The 25,224-nt window shown below is 44.8% G+C and overlaps 2 protein-coding genes across 8 annotated transcripts in view; one reads left to right on the top strand and one right to left on the bottom strand.

Moving 5' to 3' along the window:
* CTNNA2 (catenin alpha 2) overlaps positions 1-25,224 on the top strand; it is a 1,143,090-nt gene that overhangs the window by 728,824 nt on the left and 389,042 nt on the right. The window contains exon 1 of one of the 5 annotated variants that reach the window (XM_045979221.1): positions 985-1,003. The exons of the other annotated variants lie outside the window; for them this stretch is intronic. The gene's annotated coding sequence lies outside the window, so the exon portion shown is untranslated. Of the gene's footprint in view, positions 1-984; positions 1,004-25,224 lie in introns of those variants that run through there. 5 annotated transcript variants of the gene reach the window in all.
* Positions 17,972-20,974, bottom strand: LRRTM1 (leucine rich repeat transmembrane neuronal 1). 3 transcript variants are annotated; one of them, XM_045979224.1, is made up of 2 exons: positions 20,153-20,974; positions 17,972-20,034 (listed from the first exon to the last, which is right to left on the bottom strand). In XM_045979224.1, exon 2 carries the CDS (start codon positions 19,973-19,975, stop codon positions 18,410-18,412), a length of 1,566 nt encoding a protein of 521 aa, XP_045835180.1. In that variant the 5' UTR covers positions 19,976-20,034; positions 20,153-20,974; the 3' UTR covers positions 17,972-18,409. The 3 variants fall into 3 exon arrangements, with proteins under 3 accessions (XP_045835180.1, XP_045835181.1, XP_045835179.1); XM_045979225.1 differs by having other exon boundaries at positions 20,304-20,974; XM_045979223.1 differs by having other exon boundaries at positions 20,308-20,974.

The raw sequence follows: 25,224 nt of genomic DNA, 5'->3' as shown, positions 1-25,224 counted from the left end.
TCTGTGGGCAGAAGTCTTTACATGATCCTTTATATCCTATCACAAAGGGAGCCTTACACTTTTTGACTTTTCTTTGCCCAGATGAGATACAGTGGTCAGTGCCCTGAGACTTCTGTCATGACTTGGCCACCTGACACAAACATGGGATTGTTCCACCTTAAGGTCGAGATCAAGCTTCCTTTTCTACTTGTACCTGTTCTGCAAGGGAGACGTTTGTTAGATTTGGAATAGGCAGAGTGGCATTAGCTATGGGTATCGGGCATTTACTTACCCTCTCTGAACCTCAGTTTTCTCAACAATTCAACAGTACCTCCCTGAGTGGTGGTGTTATAAGGAGTAAATGACATAAGGTTCTATAAAATGCCAAGGTTAGGACTTGTCTCTCTGTATGATTCCAAACAATATTTGTTTTCTTTTCCTCTCTTCACCTCTTTGCTGAGCTGATCAAATGGAATCATATGTGCTGGCTGCAGCACTTTGTAACTCTAAAATACGAAACAAATTGTGAATGATGATTACTGGCACCAGCCCATGCTCCAGGAAGTTGGAAGTACCAGAAGGTTTTCACCGCTCAGAGATACCCAGCTGCGTTAGAGGCAACACTGGGGATGGTCCCGGGTCCTTGCCTCCAGTCGAAAGTTTCATCAGCTGTGACTTTGTGCTACTAGTTGTCCACCCCCCACCCTGCTGAGGTCAGTGTATAGGTGAAGGTATACATATCATGTTACGTTCTAGAGTCTTAGACAATACCACCAAAACTAATCACCTGCCCTTGATTTGAACCCTGCAGGAAAGCATATATTTAGATAAAATATCTAAGGGCAAGGCTCCTTCACCTACCAGTGGAGTGCCTAACCCTGTGTCTTGAATAATCTTGGGCTGACCTTCTCCTTTTCTTTTATCTTCTACCCTTTGAACCAGAGAGCAACTTTTTATTGGCAAAGGATTCTCAGATATATCGGAAAGGCATTCGGTGAACACTAAGTGTTGTTTATTTCCTTTGGTGAGTTGATTTTCCCCCTTGAAAAGTTTCTCTTTGAAATGCTGCATAGAAATACCATCATTTCTCTTTGCCTTCTCAAGAGAGCCATAAAATGCTATTGGCTATTAGCTAAAATGTGGCCTCTTGGCTCCATTGATCCAAAGGGATTTGGGATCCCCAGGGTGACCAGAAATTAATTCTATACAAGTTATACTCAGAAATGTCCCTGGGTACTTACATGGGATCTGCATTGTTCAGACAGTACTTTGTTAAGGTACAGGCCAGTGTTATGAACTCATTGGAAATTCAAAGACTAAGTCCATCCAGCATGTTGGACGCAAGACTATTAAGTGATTCCCTTCTGGAGGTGAAGTCATTGGAGCTCATAAGGGCAGCTTCTGAACCTATGGGAATCGAGCCTAAGTGATCTCCCAAATCAGTCTTTGAGCATATAAAGGATGAGAGAGAGGCAAGAATAAGCATCTTACAAATGGTTTTAATCTGAAATACACAAATTAGCTTTAAGCAGGAGAGCTTGAGAGTAGGGGCTGAAATTACTGAAATGTGTCATTAAAGGGTTTTAAGAAGTCATTTTCTAAGGAGGGTACATTAGTGTCTGTGGGCATAAAGAATCAAAGGGCGAGTATGAGAAAGGCTTGGCGAAGGGAATAACCTTACAAATGTAATCTGAGAAGTGAAACTTGTAAGTATTTGAGTTGTTTTCAATGAATATTGTTTGATAGTCTAGGGAAGTACTCCCTTTTATGGCATTAACGGCACCATGGAAATGGTGCAAGCTACAGCAGATGATGACAGGTTATATATGCTCCCCCTTGACCGCCTCCCTCCACTGCAGCTGGGAGAAGCTGGGAAGCATGTCCTTGTGCCCTCTTAGTGCTGGAGAAGCAGCTAGCCATTTCTCTAGCTACTGCATGTGCTGAATATTTAGTGAGAAGAAAGAACAGAAGAGGGGAGGTGAAGGAGAGGGGAGGGAAAGGAAGGATTAAGAAATAAAGAGAAGGGGGGGCGTGCGGGGGGGGGGGGTGTCAGTGGCCAGCCATTCATAACTAGAGTGATTGATTCTAGGCATCATGCCAGGTATTTGTGCTCGCATTATCTCAGTTTCCCTGCCCATGGCACAGTTAGTGTGAGCAGAATAATTTTATTCATGACAACACAAGTGGAAGGCATTCTGCTTTCCTGCTTCAACAGCAGTTAGAGCAAGGGGCATTGTAAAATCAGGGGGACTACCCTATTTCTTACTGGATGATTTTAATGTCTTAATAAAGAGTTCTGGGGGACCTGGGTGGCTCAGTTGGTTAAGCATCTGCCTTCCACTCAGGTCATGAGCCTGGGGTCCTGGGATGGAGCCCTGCATGAAGCCTGCTTCTCTCTCTCCCTCTGCCTGTTGCTTCCCCAGGTTGTGCTCTGTCCAATAAATACAATCTTAAAAATAAATACGGTCCAATAAATACAGTCTTAAAAAATATATTTTAAAAATGTTGTTTTGGAGCACCTGGGTGGCCCAGTTGGTTAAGCAGCTGCCTTTGGCTCAGGTCATGATCCTGGAGTCCCAGGCTTGAGTCCCACATCCGGCTCCCTGCTAGGCGGGGAGTCTGCTTCTCCCTCTGACCTCTCCCCTTTCATGCTCTCTCTCTCTCTCAAGTAAATTAATAAAATCTTTTAAAAAAGAAGTTTTGTTTTGTTTTGTTTTGTTTGTTTTAAGAAGATGGGAGTAGAGAATTAAAAACTGAGTGAAAATAATGAGCTGTCTTGTTAAAGATTTAAGGAGGCCTAACTTTAGATAGTACAATGCTGCCAGGTGACCCCTTTCAAGTACTTGTCTTTAATAGCCTATGAGGTGATTCTGTAAGACCTCCCTTTGGGAGGCCTTAGGAAACACTCTGCACTCTCTTTTCCTTCTAACAACTGACGGATGGAAGAGTTGTTAGTTGTTTTCTCACTAACCAATCCCGTTTTTAAATAGGATACATTCCTTATTGAAATGGAACATCACAACAGTACAAAATTGCAGTCGAGATGGTCTTGCTGATTAAGTATCTACTTATAACAAATCAAATCATGAAATGCTGTTGAGCACCTTGCCAGTGCCTTTGGCCAGTGCTTCCCTTTCACTTGTCTGCCTCTGTGCCATTGCCTGTTGTGGATTGCTCTCTTGAGAGACTCTTTCCATTCTGCCTGTCAAATCCCACTCACCTACCTAGACCCAGAACATAGTTGACCTTCTTTTTCAAGTCCTCTCCCCAGTTCCCTGAATCTAGAAAGCCCTTCCTTGTTGCTGTGTCCTCACAGGACTTTTATACACTTGCATTATAGTATACATCCCCTTTTTGCCTTTAGTTATCATCAGATGTGTGGATGTTGTACCTGTGCTATGAGTTTGTAAACTCTTTGAGAGCAGGGCCGTGTCTTACTGTCTTTGCTTCACTGATGGTGCCCGGAAAGTAAGTGAAAGAAATTGATGGGAATGAGTTGTCCCCTAACCAAGAGTGGTGCATTGTGGAAGAAATATATGCCTGACGCATAAGTATCTTAGTAACATACACAATGAAAAGAAGATATCCTGGGACAGCCCACACTGACAAACATGGGTGTTAAGGTCCATGAGTGTTCTAGCACCTTCTGGTGGCAAGAGTTATATGTGGCAAGCTTACCACAGTAAGCTGAAGCCATTTCGAAAGCTTTGTAGATGTCTTTAGAACTTGAATTGGATATTGCATCATGGTGAAAATTTGAATGAGTAGAGAAGGAAAGAGAGAAGAGAGAAGGCAGGAGCATAGGGAGGAAGATAGAAATGACTTCAGGCTCCTGCGGATTGGTTCAGACAAACCAGGAAGACCCCCTACCATGCCTTATGTTTTCACCCAAACTGACAACTCATAAATTGCTGTCAGCTATATTATATGTGATTCCCTCTAGTAAGGTCCAGAGTTTGAATTCGAGTTTTTTGCCAACAGCATTGCGAAGGAGACTCCACGGTGTACACAGTCAAAACCTATTCCAGTGGTACCATGTCTGTGTGAAAGGCAAGTAATGAGGAGGAGGAAGTGGAGGAGGAGGAGGGTGCTGATCCCCAGAGTCCTGAAGGCTGAAGCAACATAAAACGCTGTGCCACAGAAAGAAGGTCACGAATTTTATCTCATGATATTTGCTCAACTCACACCTCTGATAAGATATAAATGTAATCTGTGTTAACCAGGTCAAAGTTCAGTGCAATATAAAGGCATTCATTGCATTTACTTAGTGCTTCAGTCCCTTCGAGAACACAGCTGTGAGGGTTTACGTGATTATTTTCTTAGTTAATGACTTAATCACCTCTTCTGGATTCAATCTTGATACTCAAAGCTTTTCTTCCACCAAGCCTGTTTATGTTGGAAACCTCCAAGCTCATCTTCAGGCTTCTGCCCTGAGTTGCTGCCCAGGGTCCCCCGAGAGAGTGTCAGGAATGAGGGGTATTTACCTGAAGGTGAGACAAATAGTTGAAACCCCGTGGCCTCCTTAGCATAGGGATTGAAAAACCTCTTAGCGATCACCAGAAATTTATGTTTGCCGTTGGAAAATTGCTTTGGGAAATGATGTGGATCAGAGAAGTAAATTTTCTGTCAAGATAAACTTTAGTAGTGAGCAAAGCAAAATTTGGGGGGAAAAAAGGATCCCTAGGTGTTTTATCTCATTTTTATTAACATTCTGTAATATTTACCACAGCCATTCTCTGTGAGCCAGACTGACAGTGGAAGCGCTGAACTACAGAGAAGATTCAGGAATTTCTCTAGAGAGGTTACCTCTGTCTCATTTTACAAACAGAAGCTGCTGATAACAGATGTGCTTCAAAAAGCTGGCAGCTTTTAAAAGAATTACGGTGAAACATAAAAGCCCTAAAACCCCACCAAACAGAGACCAGGAATCCACAGCCTCTGGACTAGCCCAGACTTTTCACTGTGTTTCCAGAAATTGCTGTTATGCAGTCTGTACAGACGGTGGAGTGCTTGGACTAGCAAGGGAGGGGAGGGAGCTTGGCAGGGCACCAGCTCTGAGCACGATTCTTCTTTTCTTTTTCCCAAAGAGCTGAGCCTGGTAAAAAATAAAAACACAAACAGACCCTTTCCCTCTTTCCCATCTGCTTTCATCCCAATTCTTTGGGGTTGGTAGCCCTGGGTGAACCGGCAGAGCCCAGCAGGCTGCTGGCTGCTGAATGTGTTGCTGGATTTTGCTGCCGTTCAGGGCCACTTGGCCTGAGGTCCAGGAACACTGAGTCTCCTCAGTCCACAGATAGGGGACCACAGCAGGCCCTGGGGCGTGGGGGCTCAGAGAAGCAGCACGTGCAGTTCTGATGGCGGTCATGTAAGGCAGTAAGTCATTATAACTGAACTGAGGTCGACTTCTGCCTTCACCTTCTAGCGGAAGCCTCAGTCGAAGCTCTCTGGGGAAGCCTCAGTCGAAGCTCTCTGGGGACGGAGCAGGTTATATACTGTTGACGAGAGGCTCAGAAAACAAGGACTGGGGGTTGACCTATTGGCAGATCTGGGAAGAACCATTGTATTGAAAAGAACCCCCCCCCCAAAAAAAAGAGTCAATTACCTGAGACAAGTTTTGGAGTACCACTGTGGCAGGGATCTTGATAAGCTCCTTCTCAACTAAGTATTCCAGCTGACTTTAATAGAGAAGGTACTATCTCTCCTTCTTCCCACTTATTACAGTTGCTGATCTATACCCCAGCCATCTCCTCTGTGGAGAAAATTTTTACATTACTAGTATAATGTTCTCTTTAAATTAACCTTGGGTAGCCACTTTTCAGAATCCATTTCCAGAAACTAAGTGTCTCTAATGCCTTTCAGTCATCCCAAGTCTATTTAAAGAAACATAGTGCATAACTCTACCTTGGTGACACAGGGTGGGAAGGAACATTACTTGAGAATTCACTGTCTACCAGCATGTGGCAGACACAAAACACATGATCCCTGATACTCTTCCCATGAACCTGTGAGGAAACCAAAAGCATGTCCATGTTAGAGACGTGGACAGCAGGGTTCATGGAAGTGAAAAAAATGACCTGCCCAAAGGCCATTTGGTCAGACTCTGCACCACATGATGAGGGACAAAGCCAAGTGAAATGAGGGCCCATCCCTCAAGGAGCAAACAGTTTAGTTCCCTCCCTGCTACATATGCTCCAGGCAGAGGAGTCAGGAAGGACTTAATTCAGAGCAGTGACTAGTGGGGATGTTTGTGTCTCTGGAGGAGAGTTTGAGATGTGGTTCTCTAAAGTCACACTGTGTGGGTGGCCACCCACAGCTCACCACCCCTCTCTTCTCTCCACTGCTTCCATCTTTGCAAAGCACCTCAAAGCCTTTGAAGTTGTCACTTACATTATCTCATTTAATCCTCACCAGATCCTGGGGAACCAGGCTGTGCATGGATTATTTTCTGAATTTTATAGACAAGGGAATTGAAGTTCAGAAAATGTGGTGATTTATGTATATCAGTAAAGGGCAGAGCCAGGACCAGGATTCTGTCTGTTAGTTCCATACCCATTTTCCCCCCTAAAATATCACAAAGCCTCCAAATAAGGACAACTCTGGGAGGTGTTGAGTGCAAGAGGGGCTGATAAGACCAAGTTCCCAAAATGGTATGCTGCTGTTCAGATAATCTCTGAATTCTAGTTTTTACTGTCAAAGAACCCAGACCTCCTTTGACCATCTCAAAGTCTTCAAATGGTGACCTGCCGTAATGCTTTAACCTTTTACTATTATCTTTTCCCCATGTTAATCATTGTCTATCTCAGTGTTTCTCAAACTTTTTTTTTTCATTATCTTCCACTTAAAGAGATTTTTTTACACATTTTTTTCCTGGTTGCCTCCTCTGAAATGTTAATACCAGACATTTATCCTATATCTGTTCATGTACTCTGTGTGATATCTACACCTCTCAAGAACCAGTCTTTACCTCTCAAGAACCAGTCTTTACCACCTTGGTTCAATATTGCCCCCACTGGGAATGCGTAGTGTAACTCATTACTATGAATTCAGTTAAAAGAAGAAAAAGGAGGAGGAGGAGGAGGGGCAGGTGGGGAAGGGAGGGGGAGGGGGAGGAGGAAGAGGAGAAAGGGAAGAAGAGGAAAAAGTGAATGAGGAGGAAGGAAGGAAGAAGGGAGGAAAGGAAGGGAGGGAGACTGGCTGGGAGGGAAGAAGATGGGAAGAAAGAAAAAAAAAAGTAAACAGAGGGTGGTCCTCAATTTCCCAATAGGTATTGCTTTTCCTGGGATACAGATTCATGTCTCGGGGTTTCACTTTGGCCATAGTATCCTTAATATGCCTGTTCGAAGCAGGGTCAGAGCATTCTTGAACCATTCTGTCAGTGACACACAAGGAACAGACAGTGGTTACGAATAGTCATCGCTCACTATAAATGCCCTAGTTACAAAATAGTGCATCCCCTGGAACCAAACCTGGTCTCTGTCAGTGGTGTTGGGTAGATCTGTGAGGAGGGTGGAACCTTTCCTTGGGGGAAGTTTGATGATTTCACCATTTTACCTGCTAATAAGCAAAAGCAGAGAAGAATGTATTGGAAATGACTCCTACCCACCCCACCCCCTTAACTCCACACCCTGCCTACTAAATGCAACAACTAAAAGGAAAGCCAAAAAATCACTACTACATTTGAGAAAAGAAAGGCCTGGACAGGGACTTTCCCTGGAGCCAGCAAGAAACTACTATCAAAACTGAACTCAGACTCAGCCTCTTGACACATGAGCTTCTCTCCCAGAAGAGAGTCCTGCTCAGATGTGTCTCATCCTGTTACATTTGCTTAGCAACATCAAACTGTAGCTGTTAGTACACAGAGAAAAAAACATCCTTAAATAAACACCAGTAATCTGTTACAGCTGAAGATGTATACGTAGTATCCCGGGGGCCAGTATGATTTAATATTGCTGGTATTAAATGAGAGTTTGGAAACTGGATAACAATTGTAAGCTGTGTAGTAGCTTTCCACCTTCAGGAAATGAGCACACAGAGCAAACAGCTCTGATGTAGAGATGAGTTTTGCTGGTGGTCAAAGACTCCGAAGAACAATGCTGGCCATCAGCCATTAGCCTTCAGCTCATGTGCAAACTTGAGGATGTCCCCACACCTGCACAAGTCCACAGAGGTGCAGGCCAGTGCACACACATCTTGCAGAGGTGGGTGGGTACGTTCACCAGGGCTGCCTGACCTTGGTGGCAAAGAAAAGCCAGTTCACAACCAGAACAGAGTCAAGCAGGAGTGTAGAGGCCAAAGCCTGAGCCAGTTGCAGAGCTATGAAAGAATGCTTTCCGACTCTCTCCTCTGCCTCCTTAATCTTTTTCTTTCACACCCAGTGCTTGCAGGAATTCAGGTTTTTGTGTATCATTTTATCACAGAAGGAAACGGGGGTTGCATGGCTTTGGAGTATAACAGTCCTCCCTGGCCATGTGACCTTGTTTTATTTATCTTTTATTAACAATATAAAATAACATAAAGCAAAAAGAAACAAAACAAAATGAAACACAATCCTTATCTAGCACCTCCCATGTACCAGGCATTGTTCTAAGCACTTTACAAAGAATAGCTCATTTATTTAATTCTCAATACTAATTTCCTTAATTCCTGCAACAATCCTGTCCCCATTTTCTAGATGAACAAACTGAGAATCAGAAAGGTTAAGTAACTTGCCAAACTTATTTGGCCAGAATTTGAACCCAAGCATTTTGTGTCTAGAGTCAAGTGCTTGACAATCCCTGCTATGGGGAGTGACCTTGGGCAAGTCATTGGACCTCTCCAAACCTCAGTTTACCCATCTGTAAAATGAGGATATTAAAATACTTCTCTGAAAAAAAAAATGCTTCTCTGGACAAGGAAAGGTGAAGGTTTATTGCAGGGCTTAACTGAAGATGCGAAAGACTTAGCAGGTTGCCAGGCATCTAGTAAGGAAAATATTTTAATAAGCCTTTCCCTGGGGGAGGGGGGTGGTTGCCTTTCATACATGAAACAGGATAAAGTGAACGTCTCTGCTGCACAATACTTGGTGAGTCTAGTGGGTCTAAATTTGTAGCACAATCCTCTTCCTAAGGCGGCTTCTTCAAGTTAAACTGTTCTGTTGTTCACTCAACACTTATTTACTTAATTCCTACACAAGGAACATTGTGCTGCTTTGAGTGAATGAGTTGACCAATGGAGTTGGAGTTTAAAAATCTGAGAGGTATGTTACCTTTTGTTCCATTTCAGTTACAGTGTGGTTTCTCAAGACTCTCTTTCCCTAGAGCATGTTTATTCTTTTCTTTTTGTACCTTTATGATTTTTGAAATAGTGTGCAAAATAGAATCAATATGAGAAACTCAGATAAAAATGACCTGGACGGCAAGCAAAGGAGTGAGGCCGAATTCCAAAAAAGACCATTATTTTCAGAATAAAATACACACAAAACATACACACACACACATACACATATATACATACACATATATACACACACACACAAACACACACACTCAGTTGCAGGGAAATATGGATTTTGCCACAAATGCAATCACTATGGAGCAGAGAAAGCAAGACAGAATCATATATTACATGGTGGTTCTGCAACTGAGAGACAAGTGACAGGATTGCCTTGGCCATCTGGGGACACGTTGTTGCACTGGCCCATTAGTTGCGTATCACTTGACTTTTTCAGACCTTTTCTGTGGCAGACTAATGCAGCTCTTACTTGCACTGACTGAGCCTTCTCCTTTTTCTCCGGGCTGCCTACAGTATCTCAGAGATAGAGGTCCCTGCCGTAGTTTGCAATACTGAGAATTCTTCATTGAAGATAAACACAGTGATGGTGAACACCTCATGATACATGACTTTTAAAGAAAACACTGGTTTAAGGAGATAAAGTATGCTACAAGATTCAGTCTTTATCCTGGCTTTATTTTAAGCCCTTAAACTATTGGCAGATCTGGTCTTACACATGACTGATGGTCTGCGTTATTTCATTTGAGGGGAACAAGGGAGGATCTCTTGTCCAAATATACATCCCCCAGCTGCTTCAGTTCTTGAAGTTCTAGCACGGGAGCAGTTTGTTTGTTATTTCCCCCAAAGATCCTTTTTTTAAGCCCCTGCGTGCGCGCGCGCACACACACACACACACACACACACACAATTATTACCATCCACCCATCCACCCATCCATCCATCCATCCATCCATCAGTTTTCTACGGGGACTTAGTTTTCACATTCTGTAAAGTGTTGGTAGCAAAGGAATGGACGGCAGCAGTCAAGTGGAAAGGGAACTTTCAGTGCTGGGGTATTTGCAAAGAGCTGACATCTCTTTGGATGTCTCTGAGGCATCATAGAAGCTCCCGGGACAAATGTCAGGCATGGGCAGGGGTGGGGGCCCGAAAGGGGCAGTGGGGCAGCTATGATGCCATTCCTTGTCATTGCCGGGCTCCAGGAGGGGAAGGGGAGAGTGCAGAAGCGTGTGTGCAGTGTGTTCTCCGTGACTCTTCCTGGGAGACTTATTGCGTGCTATCTCAAGCAGGGAAGGAAAGGGAAGTGTTGGAAGAGGAAGGGCACAGAATTTAAAAGAGGCAGTTCTGGGTGTCTGGCCTGGCAGTAACTTTGACTTTGTGCAGGCTATTTAACCTCTTGCCGTTGGGAGTCTTCTTGTCTTAAAAAAAATGGGACTAGTTTGTGTCTGCCTTTTGAGATGGTTGAGTGAATTAAAGCCAAGAAAATAATTAATTGTAAACAGCACTTTGTAAATTATGGAGTGCTCCAGGACAAATTGCAAGTCCATCAATGCTTACACATCTTTTTCATAGTATTAGCCCCACCAGGTGCAGTCAGGTGGGGACTCCTCACTGGGCAGTGATCCTGTCCAGCCCGCCACCAGCCACCACGTATAAAGAGCTGCAGTCAGACCTGTGGGTACAGTCAGTCACTGAGCTGCACCTGTTTTGATTCTTGTGACCCTCTAGCTTGGTGCCTGTCAACTTTGGCTGACCTTTGCCATCACCTGGAAGCTTTAAAAAGTCTCCTCACCAAAGCCACACTCCAGATCAATTAAATCAGAATCTCTTGGGGAGGGACCCATGGCATCTGTGTCCATTCAAGCTCCCCAGTGGTTCCGATGTACAGATTTCTCCTGGCTGAGCGAGAGAAAGGAGGATGCAGCTAGACGATGACTTATTTTTTCTCATCAAGGAGGGGAGAAATGGCTTCCCAGCATCACATTTGGAAGAAGAGAATAGAAAACGTGGTAGACGACCATAAAGAAAGAAATGACTAAAAATGACTAAGGAGTCGAGTTGGTATATTATAGCTACTTAAGATATTTGAGCAAAATAATTCCCTCTTGCTCTTTTTCCCCCCTTCACTCCCCTCCCGCACCTCTGCTCACCTGGCCTTTCTTTTCTCCCATCTCCCTTTTTCTTTCCCTCCCACCTCTTCTCATGTTACAAAAGGGCTCTCAATTCCAATATTCATTGTAACTGTGTAGAATATAGTAAGTTATTTTAGGAGTCCTGTATGGATATTTTTCTGTACTTCTTCCCTACCCATTCCTACCCCACCCCACCCCACCCCATCCCACCCCATCCCACCCCTGCCCAGTGGCATTCATCAGCCTTGATTTTTTTTTTTTTTTTTTTTTTTTTTTTTTTTTTGTTACTGGGCCTGCTTCAGAGTGCATCCCTATGCCTCTGGTCTCACGTGTGGGTGAGTGTGAGTGAGTCCTTGCTAGGATTTCCTTTTATCTCTTCCTGCACATTCTGAAACCCTATTTTCCCACCCACACATGCTTGTGCTTTCTCATCTGTTTTCCAGCATCCCCACCTCCTCTCTGAAGCCCTTGTCTCTGTGATTTTTTATCTACCTTTTCTCATTCATATGTAGGCAAGCTGCTGAATCAGAATATCTGAGGTATGGGAGTTGGGGTGGGATGGTGGAATTTGCATTTTGCGGTAGCATAGGGCCCCAGAACTGGAAGGGTTCTTAGTGAACACCCGGATGAATCCACCTCAATGCAAAGAGACAGAGACTTAGCACAGTAAGATGATCACCAGATGAACCCAAGGCATGTGAGTAACAGCACCAGGTTTAAAGGGCCCAGCTCCTGAGTTCTGGACCCTGACCTTCCGGAGCAGTCACTTGCCCTGGATTGCAGAAGTGCTGTGATTCACCAGGGCCAGTCAAATGTGAATTGCCTTGTTTTTAAATGAACTCTCCAATTCCCTCATAATGTCTTATGCCTATAACTTCATTTACCTGTGTTGCTCTGTCCCCCAATGCATTTCCATTTGTGATGCCTGCATCCCAGAACATCCTATTTCTAAGGGCTGTGATCATTTCCCTGATTCAGAATATATCCACCCTACTCACTAGACAAAGCACATTGACTTTTTTACAGGGAAACCCATTCCCACCTCAGAGACATTCCAGACTTGTTAGAGAAGGAGAAAGCACAAGCAGGTCGCTGAATTAGTTCTGGGAGGAATATCATGTTTCTCATTTTCCTTCTTGTTAAGTAAATATCCACTGTTAACTTGATTTTTTTTTTCTGTTTCCTAAATGAGGTATTGCTAAGAAAAAGTGGGTCAATTGAGGGTTCTGACAAGTTTCGTCCCAGTTAATTTAAGTTTTGCCATATGTTCTCTGAGAACCATGTGCTAACGACAGGTCTTCTCGCTGATTAGCAACCAACCTGAGGGTTTTTAATTTAGACTTTCAGTTTTCTGGCCAAGAGAGAGGAAGATTAAAAGAGAATAGATCTGGGCAAACCAAGACTTAACTCATCAGAAAGGCTATTTGATGCAAAGCTTGAGCATAATATGTTGGTTTAGACAACCTCATTACTTTGGACCACAGAGCAGAGATTCTTCACCTCAGCACTCTTGACAGTTTGGAACAAACCATTATCTGTGAGGTGCTTTCTTGTGCATTGTAGGATGTTTAGCAGGATCCATGACCTCTACCCACTAGATGCCAGTAAGCCCCACCACCATGCATGGAAAAAAAGAAAAATGTTTCCAGACATGACCAGTTGTTGAGTGGGTGGTAGATGTGCCCACAGAGACATAGTTCTTTCACTGACCAAGAAAGAAATGTGAAGAAATCCTCAACAAAAATATGGGGATGGATGCCTATACCTTATTCTCGTACCTGCATCCAACAAGAACATGTGACCATGTGCCCTGTGTCCCGGCTAGTGCTAGGCTCTGCAGGATGGAGGGGTGGAGGGAGCAACTGTTCAAGGAAACAAGAGATAAGGTATAGAAAAAGGCCACTGGACCCGAATACTAGTGCTCCCCATTATGAGCTGGGTGACTTCACACAAAGCACTGAATGTCTCCATGCCTCAGGTTCCTCGTGTATCTCTCACATATCAAGACCTAGCCAAAGGCTCCCATGCCCCATAAATTTTATTCCCTCCATCTTGTTTACATCTCTGACTGAACCTTAAGGATGTAGTGACTAGGTCCTAGGCTTGTGAACAAAAAACCAGAGACCTTCAGAAACTGGGTCTACTGAGGAAGGCCAGAAGATGGTGTCTGGTCACAAGTTAAGAATTCTGCCACTTGGGAGTCCCTGGGTGGCTCAGAGGGTTCAGCCTCTGCTTTTCGCTCAGGTCATGGTCCCAGGGTTCTGGGATCGAGCCCCACATTGGGCTCTCTGCTCAGCAGGGAGCCTGCTTCCCCCTCTCTCTGCCTACCTCTCTGCCTACTTGTGATCTCTCTCTGTGTCAAATAAAAAAATAGAATCTTTAAAAAAAAAAAAAAGAATTTTGCCACTTGGATCCCTGAGGGAAAAAATAAGAGTAGAATATTTTTAATGGAGAAATAGGTTTCCTAACCTTGAGATGGAACTTATTAGTTAGGAAGTTACTCTCAAAAGAATGCATTGACATTTGCTGGCACTTACCAGTAGGTAGCAGGCTTATACTCTCCTATAGCACAAGGAGCTCAAAAGATCTTCCAGCCTGCAAAGCATCTACCAATTCATTGCCTGATCCCTGATAATACCATCATCCACCTTTACATTTTACTTGTGATTGATTTTATCAGGTCCTTTCCTGACTAACTGTTTGATCATGGAGGAAGAAAGTAGGAGGGTAATTAATGCTGGAAAGTACTTACGTAATGTAATTGTGTGTGTGGCTATATATGTGGTTATAGGAATATGGCAATATGCGCATATGTGTATGGTTATATCTGTGTTGTGTATGTAAAATGTGTGTGCATGTCCCTAAACTCCTAAATATATATAAAGATTAATAAAAATTAAAATATAAACTTCTCCTAAACCATGACTGTTCAACAGTCATATTCCTGCTAATTCCTTATTACTTGTTATTCCATCAGTGACAAAATCCAAATCAACCAACATAACTGCTTATCTAGAGGAGATAATTGATGCTTATTTTGACTACCCTGCAACAGTATAATACCCATTCTCCAAAAAAGATATACATTCTGGCCTTTTGATAATGTTCTCTATGACAGAGGTATCCAGTGCCTTTTATTTTACCAGAATATGTGACCCACCAGTGTCCCCTTCTCTGTGGCGATGCCAGATAGAATAGGCACCAAACCTGATGACGAGTCGATTAACATAACCCCAAAACACAGGTGGCCCCTGAGCCCTCCTATGATCTGGGTAAGTTGCTTATGAAACTGGAGAGGAGCACCATGTGGCGTTTGCCCCTCTAATTACTTACACATACTCAGAAATGTGTTGTTGATGCTAAGTCATACCAAATGTCTGTCTTCCTGCAGGCAGGGAGGAAAGGTAAGGCACTCTGATACTTTGAGGAGCTTGGGAGAATATTAAAAAAATGGATTTTAAAGAATGTTTCCTTTTGCTGGAATAATCTTTTCTTTGTGATGGCAACTTGCAGTCTCGGGAGCGTGGGTTGTGCTTGGGACTGGGCTTGGGACTGGGCTTCTCAACCATCATGGCCTAAGTCTGAGTATCAGGAGTTGCCTTTTCTCTAAAGGAAGGCCAAAGCATTCTTTAACCTGCTCCCTCTGGCACAACCTAAAAGACTATTGGGTCTAAGATTGGTGTGCGAGTGTCATTTGTCATCAGAAAGGACTTTTTTTTTCCCTATATAAATATTCGAAAAACCTCTATGCCATGGCTGAACTTTAATCATCTGGGAAGGTACTGCAAATGGGGGGTTAATCCATCACAGTGCCCAGGAAGAGGCGTGAATTGTGGCCTTAAATTCTTTTCAGATAGCACAGGATAACGATATTAGCACCCTCTGTGGGAAGAACACATAAAAAGGATACTATGCCTTTAAAAATTAGATTCTCTTTTAAATGTTCTGTACTTGGCTTAGAGGGGTCAGAACAAGTTTCTTGAAGCTTAAAGATTAATTAATTTGTGAAAGAAAAGATTTCAAGTGCCACAAAACCTTAGTTAAAACTTCTGATTTCCATTATCTTTCCCCTTCCCCACCCTGTCTTTTTCCAAAGCAAGAGGTGCATGAGCATAAAATGATGTGAGCTACATTCCTGTTTGTGTAGAAAACATATTTGCTACAAAGACACATGATGCAAAGTTACACAGACACACAAAGTAAAAACACAGTTTTCTACGGCTGGCATTTACTCTCCAGTTACCAGATTGCAGATTCCTCTTTCCAATGATCTTTCATTAGATGTACGTGGACTCAAGTTCTACATATGTGATACTTAGTCATTTGGTTTGGGTTGGGGGGGGGGGGGTGGCCAGCATCATAAAACAAAGCACAATTATTCTTTGGCTTTTTCTCATGACCACATTGAAAAAAGAAGAATGAAAGGAAAAAAGGTCTTGGGTATAGGAGATAAACTCTACAGTCTCAAATATCTGTATTTCTGGGGGTAGAGGGACCTGTGGTTCTGATGTTTGCCAGAAAGGATTTGCTTCTGGAAGCTTTCCTTATAAGCACACCAGCACACAATCCTTAATGCACCAGGGTAGAAGTAGCCTTTGGCACTTGATTCCAGTAACCTTCCTATGAGATTACATCAGTGGTATCCAAGGAACTTTCTTTCAATTGCCACAGTTTGGGAATTATTATTTTTTTTTCCAAAAAAGGCATGTTGTCTTCTAGAGACCATTTATTCGAGTTTAATTACAAATGGTACACCCCTAAGCAGACCTCGTTTCTACTGCTCCTGCCCCCTGAGTGGCATGCTATTTAAAACAGCAGCCCTGAATTGTCATGCATAGGCTGAATCCAAAAACTTCTCCTCAAAATTATCAAATAAGGCACCTCTCTTCTCGCCTAAATACATGTTAAGAGCATGGTGTCTGCCATAATGTCATGTCTTAATTAGAAACAAAGAAGATGAAGTTTCTGGTCAGGAAGAATGAGCTGGGGTGCATGTGCATGCCTGTGGGGGCGGGGGGAGAGAGCGCGAGCGGAGCTAGAGAGAGGGGGAGGGAGGTGTTAAACTCTACTCTCAAGGTTTAGCATCTTAGAGACATTTGCAAAGTATTTCTCTCAAAAGGGCCCCTTATGTGCAGTATTATTAGGCAAATGGATTTCTCCCTAGGTAGAAGAGAAACCTACTACCAGTCCTCAGCCTAAGTAAACCTCCTGGTGATGAGATTCTGCATTTCAGACAGCTGGTTTTTTCTCTTTAGGTAGGTGGCTAGAGGCATTTGCATTTGAGAGATGGTGGTGTGTGTGTGTTTTCCCCTTCCCTCTCCCTACTATTTGAATGTCTCTCAAGAAAGAAAGAAAGGAAGAAAGAAAGAAAGGAGGGAGGGAGGAAGGAAGGATGGATGGATAGATAGATGCCAGGCTGTAGGATCTTTCAGAAGGGTGAGCACCTGAGTTTGAAAAAGACTTCTGGGCATGGGTATTGGTTCGGTTTTCACCATCTGCTCTCCATCTCCATTTATTTCCATCATACATTTGCTTAAAGTGTTAGCGAGTGAAAGACCCCTCCCATCCAACACACAGTACTCCTCCCTCTTTCCCTTCCCTTCACCCACCAACTGCTACTACTCTTTAATTTAGTTCAGTAAATAACCTAAATCTCCATGATGGACCTGGAAACCTGTGAAGGGGTGAGAAGAAGCAGTCATTGATCCCAACACAGAGAAAAGTAAAAGAGCTCAGGGAAAGCAGGCATTACACAAAAGGGCAATCTGAAAAGAGGCAGCTTTTCTGTTCCAGGCTAACAAATTATTCCCATCTCTGTAATATTTGAACACAGGGTCAATGGTGATCTTCCCCCTATCCCGCCCGACCTCCATTGCTTCTCTACCAAGTCTGCCCCTAAAGTCTCCTGCTAGTTACCCGGTAGGCATTCAGCCAGAGGATTTTTTTCACTGTTCCCCAAAGTAACTAGGAGTGTGCTGTCACTACTGAGAGCCTAAGCTTGCTGCAGTCTTAGCAATGTGCCCCAGAAAGCACAGCTTTCATTGGCCAGCATTTGGATTCTGTCTTATTCCTCTTCCTTCCCTCAGTCAGATCTTGCTGAACAGGAGCTGAGGGTCTGTCTTTCACTTGGGAGAGTATAGAAAAGGGCACAAATGCCACCACTCTGGTGAATCAGAGGCATAAGAGAATTATGAACCAGTGACTTTTGGGGGTGAGACTTTGAATTGATTTGAAAGATGGTTGTTATATTAAGTGCGAAAATGTTTCTTGTTCATAGGACAAACGGTCTGACACTGCCTTTTAAAAGCTATTTGTAATGATCCCTGCCTTCAAGGCTAAGCAGTGATGCTCAGTCCTCAGTTCCACTTTCACTTGCGTTACCGTGACTGCACTGCACTCCCCTAAAAATAATACGAAAGGTCTTGCTTTCCCCCCCTCCAGTCTTTAGTCATATGGGGATAAATCAACCTCATGAGCTGTATTTGTCCTTCTTAATATTCCAAATTGAGTCTACTATGCTCCTGAATTTCTGGATTTTCCCTCTAGCCAACGCACCCTCCACCCCCCCCCCCATACACACACACACAGGGAAGGACGTTTTAACTGTTGCTTCTCTTTTAACACAGGTAACAATTCATTTAGGTTACACCAGTCTGTAAAAACTGTAAATGCTATTTTATTTTAAACATTTTAGTTTACAAAAAAAAAAAAAAATCAATGATTGGTACCTTTTTACACTCTCAGATTCCTGAATATGGACAGATCTTCAAAGGAAGGAAGGAGTTCTCATATGAAATTTAAGATAGACTGTCCTGAAGGTTGTGGGGTGGGGTTTTTGTTGTGTTTTATTTCGTTTTTGTTTTTAAGACACAATAAAGCTAAAATGTCAAGTCTCTGGGAGATATCCCCTTACAGTTTCAGTCAAGGAGCATATCAGAGCACAGACAAGGAGACCCCAGCCTGGCGCTGGCCGGCCGCCCCAGCTGCCCAGGCGTATTTGGTAGCGCATGGGTTGAGAGCCACTGGGACAATCACACCTCGCATTCCCTTGCGGGCTGCTGGTGGCAGGTACAGGATCCATACTCGTTGATGATCACCAGGGCTCCCTCAATGTGGTTCGGTTTGTAATCAACGTAGTATTCCTGGGCAGACATGGCAGCCATCTGATGCATGGTCTGTTTCTGCTTTTGCTTCCTGCGCTGCGTGACAAAGCACTGTCTGAGCTGCCTGAGGCTGGCTGGGAAACACTTCCAGGAGACATAGAGCACCAGGACCACGATGAGGAAGGAGAAGATGAGGGCCATGGTGCCTGTGACCACTTTGTGGATCTGCACAGCGTTCTCGGCATGCTCGCCGCCGGGGAGACCCACGGTAGCCGGCTCGTGCGTGCCGTCGAGCTGCCCCTCCCTTCCGTCAGCGAGTGTGGTGGCCGGGCTGGCCAGGAGCCCCAGGTCACTGTGGTTGGTGACGGCTGAGAGCAGGTGGCCGCTGGTGGGCTCGGCATCCTCGCACAGGTGGAAGGCGTACACGGCGTCTAGGACGTCCTCGCCCTGCGCGTACTCCGGGCTGGCGCACTGCAAGTTGCCATCGTAACGCCCCTGGAAGCTGCTGAGCCATGAGGCCAGGGCGCACACGTTGCGCCCACAGTCCCATAGGTTCCCCGCCAAGGTGATGCTATTCAGCGATTTCCAGGAGTTGAGGATCCGGGGCTCGATGTAGGTGAGGCGGTTGGAGTCCAGCTGCAGAGACTGCAGGTGCGGCACGGTCTCGAACACATGGGGCTCCATGTACTCGATCTCGTTGCCAGACAGGTCCATTTTCTCCAGGTTCCAAACCCAGTCCAGTGAGCTAACCACAATGGCCACCTTGTTCCTTTTCAGGCAGAGGGAGTGCAGGGAGATGAGGCGTGGGAAGTGGGCGAAGTTCACCTTGACCAAGTCGTTGTGCTCCAGGTGCAGCTCGGTAAGCTTGAACAAGCCGGCGAAAGAGTTGCGCGCCAGACTCTTGAGCTGATTGTATCCGATGTCAAGAAACTTGAGGCTGCGGCAGTCCTGGAAGATGCGTACCGGCACGAACTGGATAGCGTTGGACCGCATGTGCAGCGTGGTGAGCTTCCGCAGCCCATGGAAAAGGTCGGGCGCCAGCGCCTGCAGCTTGTTGTACGAGAGGTCCACGCTGCGCAGGTTGGGCATGGGCCGGAAGGTGGTGTTGGCCAGTTGGGTGATCTGGTTGGAACTCAGTGTGAGTTCCTTAACTCGGCGCAGTTTCTGAAAGGCGTCCCCCTGCACCGAGCAGATGTGATTGTGATCCAGATAGAGCCACGTGAGCTGCATTAACCCCGTGAACTGGCCGGCGCGCAGCTCCGAGAGGCTGTTGTAGCGCAGGGACAAGCCCAGCAGGCCGGACAGGTTGTGGGGCGCCTCGGTGAGGTTGAGCGCCTCGCAGTACAGCAGCCGCCCCTCGCACCGGCACAGCTGCGGGCACCCGCTGGGGGCGGCGGGCAGCATCTGAAAGCAGGCCCCCAGCAGACACAAGACCACCCCCGAGGGCCTCCTCAGCAGCCAGTATAGACAGAGACCGAGCAGCAGGAAATCCATTAGCGAGAATCTTTCCAGAGAGGCTGGAGAATGTCCATTGGAAGCGCTCGGTCAGAAATCTACATCATATTTTATTCCAAGGGAGGGGAAGCGGGGGAGGGGGAGAAAAGGGCAAAATCAAATAAATATATTGAAATAAAGAAGGACCCCCCCCCCTCCCCAAAGCCACACGTTCACCTCTAAGCATGCAGAAAGCTGGGCAGCATAGAAAGTTCACAGCCACGGAAAGATCAAAGAGATGGTGATTTGGTCCATGTTAGATGCTGCAGCAAAGAAAAGGGAGGAAAAAAAAATCTTCGGGAAAGAATTTAATTAAAAAGTGTCTTACCCACCCTTTTCCAGAGAGTGACAACCTCCATTCAGCTGCTCCCTTTGTGTGCAGGCTAATTATATGCAGGGCGAGAGAAGACCCCTCTGTGTTTCCGAGGCAGCCCCGGTCCGCGGCCGGCGGATCTGGCAGGCGCACAATGTCTCACTTTGCTGCTCGGCTCTGGGCTGCAAGGGCGGCTGGCGAGGCGGGGAGGCGACTTCTAGGACCCGCAAGTTTCCCAACTACGTGCCGGCGCCGGGCTTCGCCTTCCTGCCGCTGTCCTTTCCCTCTGCAGTTCGGACTGTGACGTTGTGGGGGAAAAAAAAAACAAACCTCCAAACTCGGGGCTCACGACTCCCCTGGATTTGACAGTCTGGTTAATGTCCGTCATTGGAAAGGACCACTGACCGGCGCCACCTTTTACTCCGCGGAGACCGCCTGCCATTCGCGCCCGGGGCGGCTGCGGAGAGCCCGCTCGCTCATGCTTTTCGGGCGGCGGGGAGGCGCGGGCGGCGGCGCGGGGAGCGGGGAGCGGCGCCCGGGCTCCTTCCCTCCGCCAGGCTGTGTGCGGCGCGAGCTTGCACAGGCACCTACTGCTCACTGAGTGTCGTAAGCTGCTCACGATTGTGCGTCTTCCCGGAGCACCTCAGACATGGGCAGATTGAAAAGGGGTGGGCATAAAACCAACATTTTACCGAGCCACTAAAGTAATATATGTTCTTTGATGAAACGGAAAACACTTTCAGCGTTTTTGTCCATATTTCAAAAAAGGGGGAGAGGGGATGTAGATGTGGGCTAGCATCCTCAACGACAAGATATTTCCAAGCAGGAAACTGAAAGATTCTGTTCTCTCCCCCTTTCCTTTTGGGGATGTTTCCCCCTTCCCCCTTTAAAGCTGTCTACGTGTAAGAGACACGTAGGAATCTGTAGAGAAATCAACATTTGGTCCTTTGCTTTAGAAAAGCAACTTGAGAGAAGATAGAGTAAAGCAGTGATTGTGGGGGCTTGGCTAAGATTTTTTTTTTCTTTTTTCTTTTCCCCTTTCCTTACAGGCACTGGAGTTCTGCAGTCAGCCAGCCCTTTCTAGTGGTAGATGGGGAAATGGTTTCTAAATCCAGTGGGTTTGGAAATCATCCCGGTTTGGTGGTATGAGACCCAGTGTGGCAGAACCGTATGTCTGTTTACAGGGAGTCCTGCCTGAGAGCCTTCAGGGACTTAATCATTCCCCTTAGATATCTGTAAGGTCCCAGGTGGATTAAAGAAAGATTCTGCTGTATGACACCCAGGAGGGCTGACCCCAACATGCTGCACATGGTGATTACAGCACCCTGGGGTACCTCTAGGAGAAAATAATAGAGAATAAGCAGAGAAAGAGTAGTTTAAACCATAATGAAGCCTACCCCCCCATACACATAACCCTAATTAAACTTAGAGACTGTTGCTAAATTGTGCCTTCTAAGTATGAAGAGAAATCTTTGCCTGATTATTTCCATTCAGAATCATCTGTAGATGGGGTTCTTAAAATGAGCTCACTCTTTCTGTTGTTCCAACCAAAAGGCTTGGAGAGGATTTGTATGGCTATTGTCAGGAACCTGTTGATCATTTGTTTAAAAAAAAAAAAAAAATCCTAAGAGATGGCAGAGGGAAATCCTTCTGGAAGTGAGTGTGGGTAAGTCTAGCGTCTTGACAGAGATAACCAAGGATGTGATAGGGGGAATCAAATGTGAATCTCCAGCTCCTCTCTTTGAATTCCCATCATCTCTGCTTCTCAGGAATTGAAAGTAAGTGGGCATTATCTGTAGTGGTACTGACTTTGATAAGAAGGTGGTAGGTTACCAAAGCTCCCAGGCTGGATTGACTTTGGACAAGTAACTGCGTTGGTTCTTACTTAGCATCCAAGCTGAAGGCACCAGCCAGTGGAGTCAAAGTCATCAAAGACTGGTGGTACTTTTCAGGAAAAATCCTATGAACAGGGGCATGAATCATTACATTTTTTATTCATCCAAGCTCTGCCCTGGTTATTTATCTCCAAGATGTTATTTAATTGGAAGGAAAACAAATCCAAGATGTCCTGGACATCACATGTCATCTTAGGACTTAGAAGAGACGTTAGAATATCAGGTCCCTTGGGGTTCCTGGGTGGCTCAGTGGGGTAAGCCTCTGCCTTAGGCTCAGGTCATGATCTCAGGGTCCTGGGATCGAGCCCCACATTGGGCTTTCTGCTCAGTGGGGAGCCTGCTTCCCCCCTCTCTCTCTGCCTACTTGTGATCTCTGTCAAATAAATAAAATCTTTGAACAGAAAAAAGAAAAGAAAAGAAAATCAAGTCCCTTAATTTTGCACATGATGAGACTGAGACACAGAGATATCAGGCTGTTACTCAAGGTCTTACAGCTCCCTACCCCACAGATAGATTTTTTGCTGTCCCACACCTAAGTGGTGTTCTTCCCTTGCCATTCTTGATGGTTGCCTGTCGGTCACTCTAGCCTCCTACCTGACTCTGGACTGGGCACCTGCAGTTTTCATCCTGGCACCTGCAAGGTGCTGCGGAACACTTGAGCAGACAAACAATTTCACCATCAAGTGTTTTCACCTTTTGCCAACACAATTATTCCTGACAGCAGGCTGGCTGATTGAGCCATAAACTCTAAAGGGTGGTGGGGGAGGCGGGGGCAGGCAGGAGTAAACATTGGCCAACCATTCAGCAAGCACTGTGAGTCTAAACCACCCAATCCCCAGGGCTGCTAGGAAGAAAATCCTCCTAATGCAGACGGCTTGGCAAAGTGATGATGGAGCCTGCCAAATGGGCAAGAAGAGGTCCCACTTTGGATGTCACTTGATTTGTAGAGCTGGTACAGAGAGGCAGAAGAGAGTTGAGTGTTGGCAAGAAGGAAAGAGAATAAAATTAAATTCACTGCATTTATATGTGAGTTTTCTTCTAAGTATGCTACTCAAAATGTAGAAGATGTGTCTAGGTTGTAATTAAGATATATATGTGTATATATATATATTGCTTTTCACATTATTATCCTGCAAATCATTTCATCTGGATGGTATCTTTAAACCTTTCCCACCTCTAATGTGGCAAGTTTGCATCTTTTCTACGCTTTTAAACCCCTTGGCAGAACTGTATACATTAACAGATTGAAATGAGCTTTATTGAAATTTAGCTATTCTAAGTCATCTAAGTTGCAGAATCCCAATTTATTATGTATTTAAAGCATACCAGCACTGATTAAATCAATGCAAATTAGGTTAAATAAGAACAACATGAATCAAGTGTTTCAGCAAAGTTGAGTTGAGAAACGACAACTTTTGAGTCACCACAGCAAGTTGATATAGGCTGTTTTTTGCGAGTTTTAATTTCATGCTTCTCAGGGTCCAACACACTAACAAGTAAAAATGAAAAGAAATCCCCTGAAGTTCTCTCTTTCCTCATGTTTGATCTTTTCTCTCTCCTTACCTGTCTTGTGAGAACATCTCATTCAGGGTATAATGTGGCTGTTGCATGTACTTGGTCAGTCTCTTCTTCTGGGCGAACCACAGGTTTCTGCTGGCAAAATGTTGTCTCCTTCAGTGTTGATTGCAGATAAGAGATACTTTACAAGCTCCAAACACACCCTTAACATTTTCCACGTTCATATGGGGAATGAGCTTATCCCTGTCTTGCTGAGCCACCAGAGTACAGTAGTCAGACATCCAGAAAACCACCCCCAAGCCATCACGCCAACGTGTGATTCGGAACTGAAGTCATAAAGGATGAAAATCTTGAAAATATCGTTTCAGAAAATGGAAGGAACTCTGGGGTCCACTCTGACTGCCAAAACGCAATCTGGAATTAAGAGGAGGTAGAAAAGCAAGCCTGAGACAGCTGGAAAGGGCAGAGTATAGCTTGGAAGAGGAAAAGGTGATTAATTTCTCCTCTTCTAAGCCTTAAATATTAACCTTTGCATAATAAGCCCTCCACTTTTTCTTGATACTTCATGCTGTGATGGGGGTTGGTGAGAAGCAGGGTGGCGGGTATTCACATACAATTTTTAAGGGATATGTCTTTCCCATTTCATCTCAACTGGAGATCACCTCCAATTTGTTTCTTGTAGTCAAAATAGTTCGTGAACCAAGAGGTGGAAGTGAAGAACATCTGAAATGAGCAGGTGTTCTGGGGATTGGCTTTCCATTAGTAGTCTTTGGCAGTGTTCAAGGAAAGAGAAATTTGAGTGGTGATTTTAATGTTCTGTCATTGCCGGCACTAGCTTGGACCTTGATCTTTATGCTGTTGTCTTTAATTTTCAGTAGCAGTGAACCATAGCTTTCTTTAAAAGGAAACATTTAGAGGAAGGGGAGGAGGGTGGGAGTCACAATTTCAAAAGGAGAGAATTAACTCTGTTGTTTCTTTGGGCGCACAGCATACAGCTGGCATTTTACTGAATGCCTCTGAAGATGCACATGGGGCCAAAGGTGAGGGCCCTGAGTCTTCTCTCGGGAGTTCTACTTAGGAGAAACAAATTAAAGAGGGGAGGTAATTTTTTTTTTTCTTACCAAACTTTGTCCTCCTCTTAAAACTAGGTAGTAGTACAGATAGCACTGGGGAAGTACCTACCATGTTCAGTGCATGATGGGAGCAATGGAGGTGAACCCAAGAAATACAGTGACTCAGTGCTTTCTTCCAGGAACTTTAGGTAGGAAGGAGAAGCAGACACTGAGGGACTTTGCCAATAATATTTATATATTGCCCACTGCCTAAGAGTATATGTCTCTAAAACATACAAATGAGAATAACTGAGAGATCCAATGGGACCGTGCTTAAAGTTTTCATGGATGGAAGTAAAGCTCATGAGTTTTACTTGAGTTTATGGACTCAAGATACAGGTGCACTGACAGGAGGTGTGGGCATCATAAAGGCAATAAGTGCAAATGTGGGAATGGGAATGCTTAAATCTT

Source organism: Meles meles, chromosome 15, assembly GCF_922984935.1.
Source record: "Meles meles chromosome 15, mMelMel3.1 paternal haplotype, whole genome shotgun sequence".
NCBI classification, from domain to species: Eukaryota; Metazoa; Chordata; class Mammalia; order Carnivora; family Mustelidae; genus Meles; species Meles meles.
Note: the sequence above shows the minus strand (reverse complement) of the source record. Positions and strands in the feature narration are given on the sequence as shown.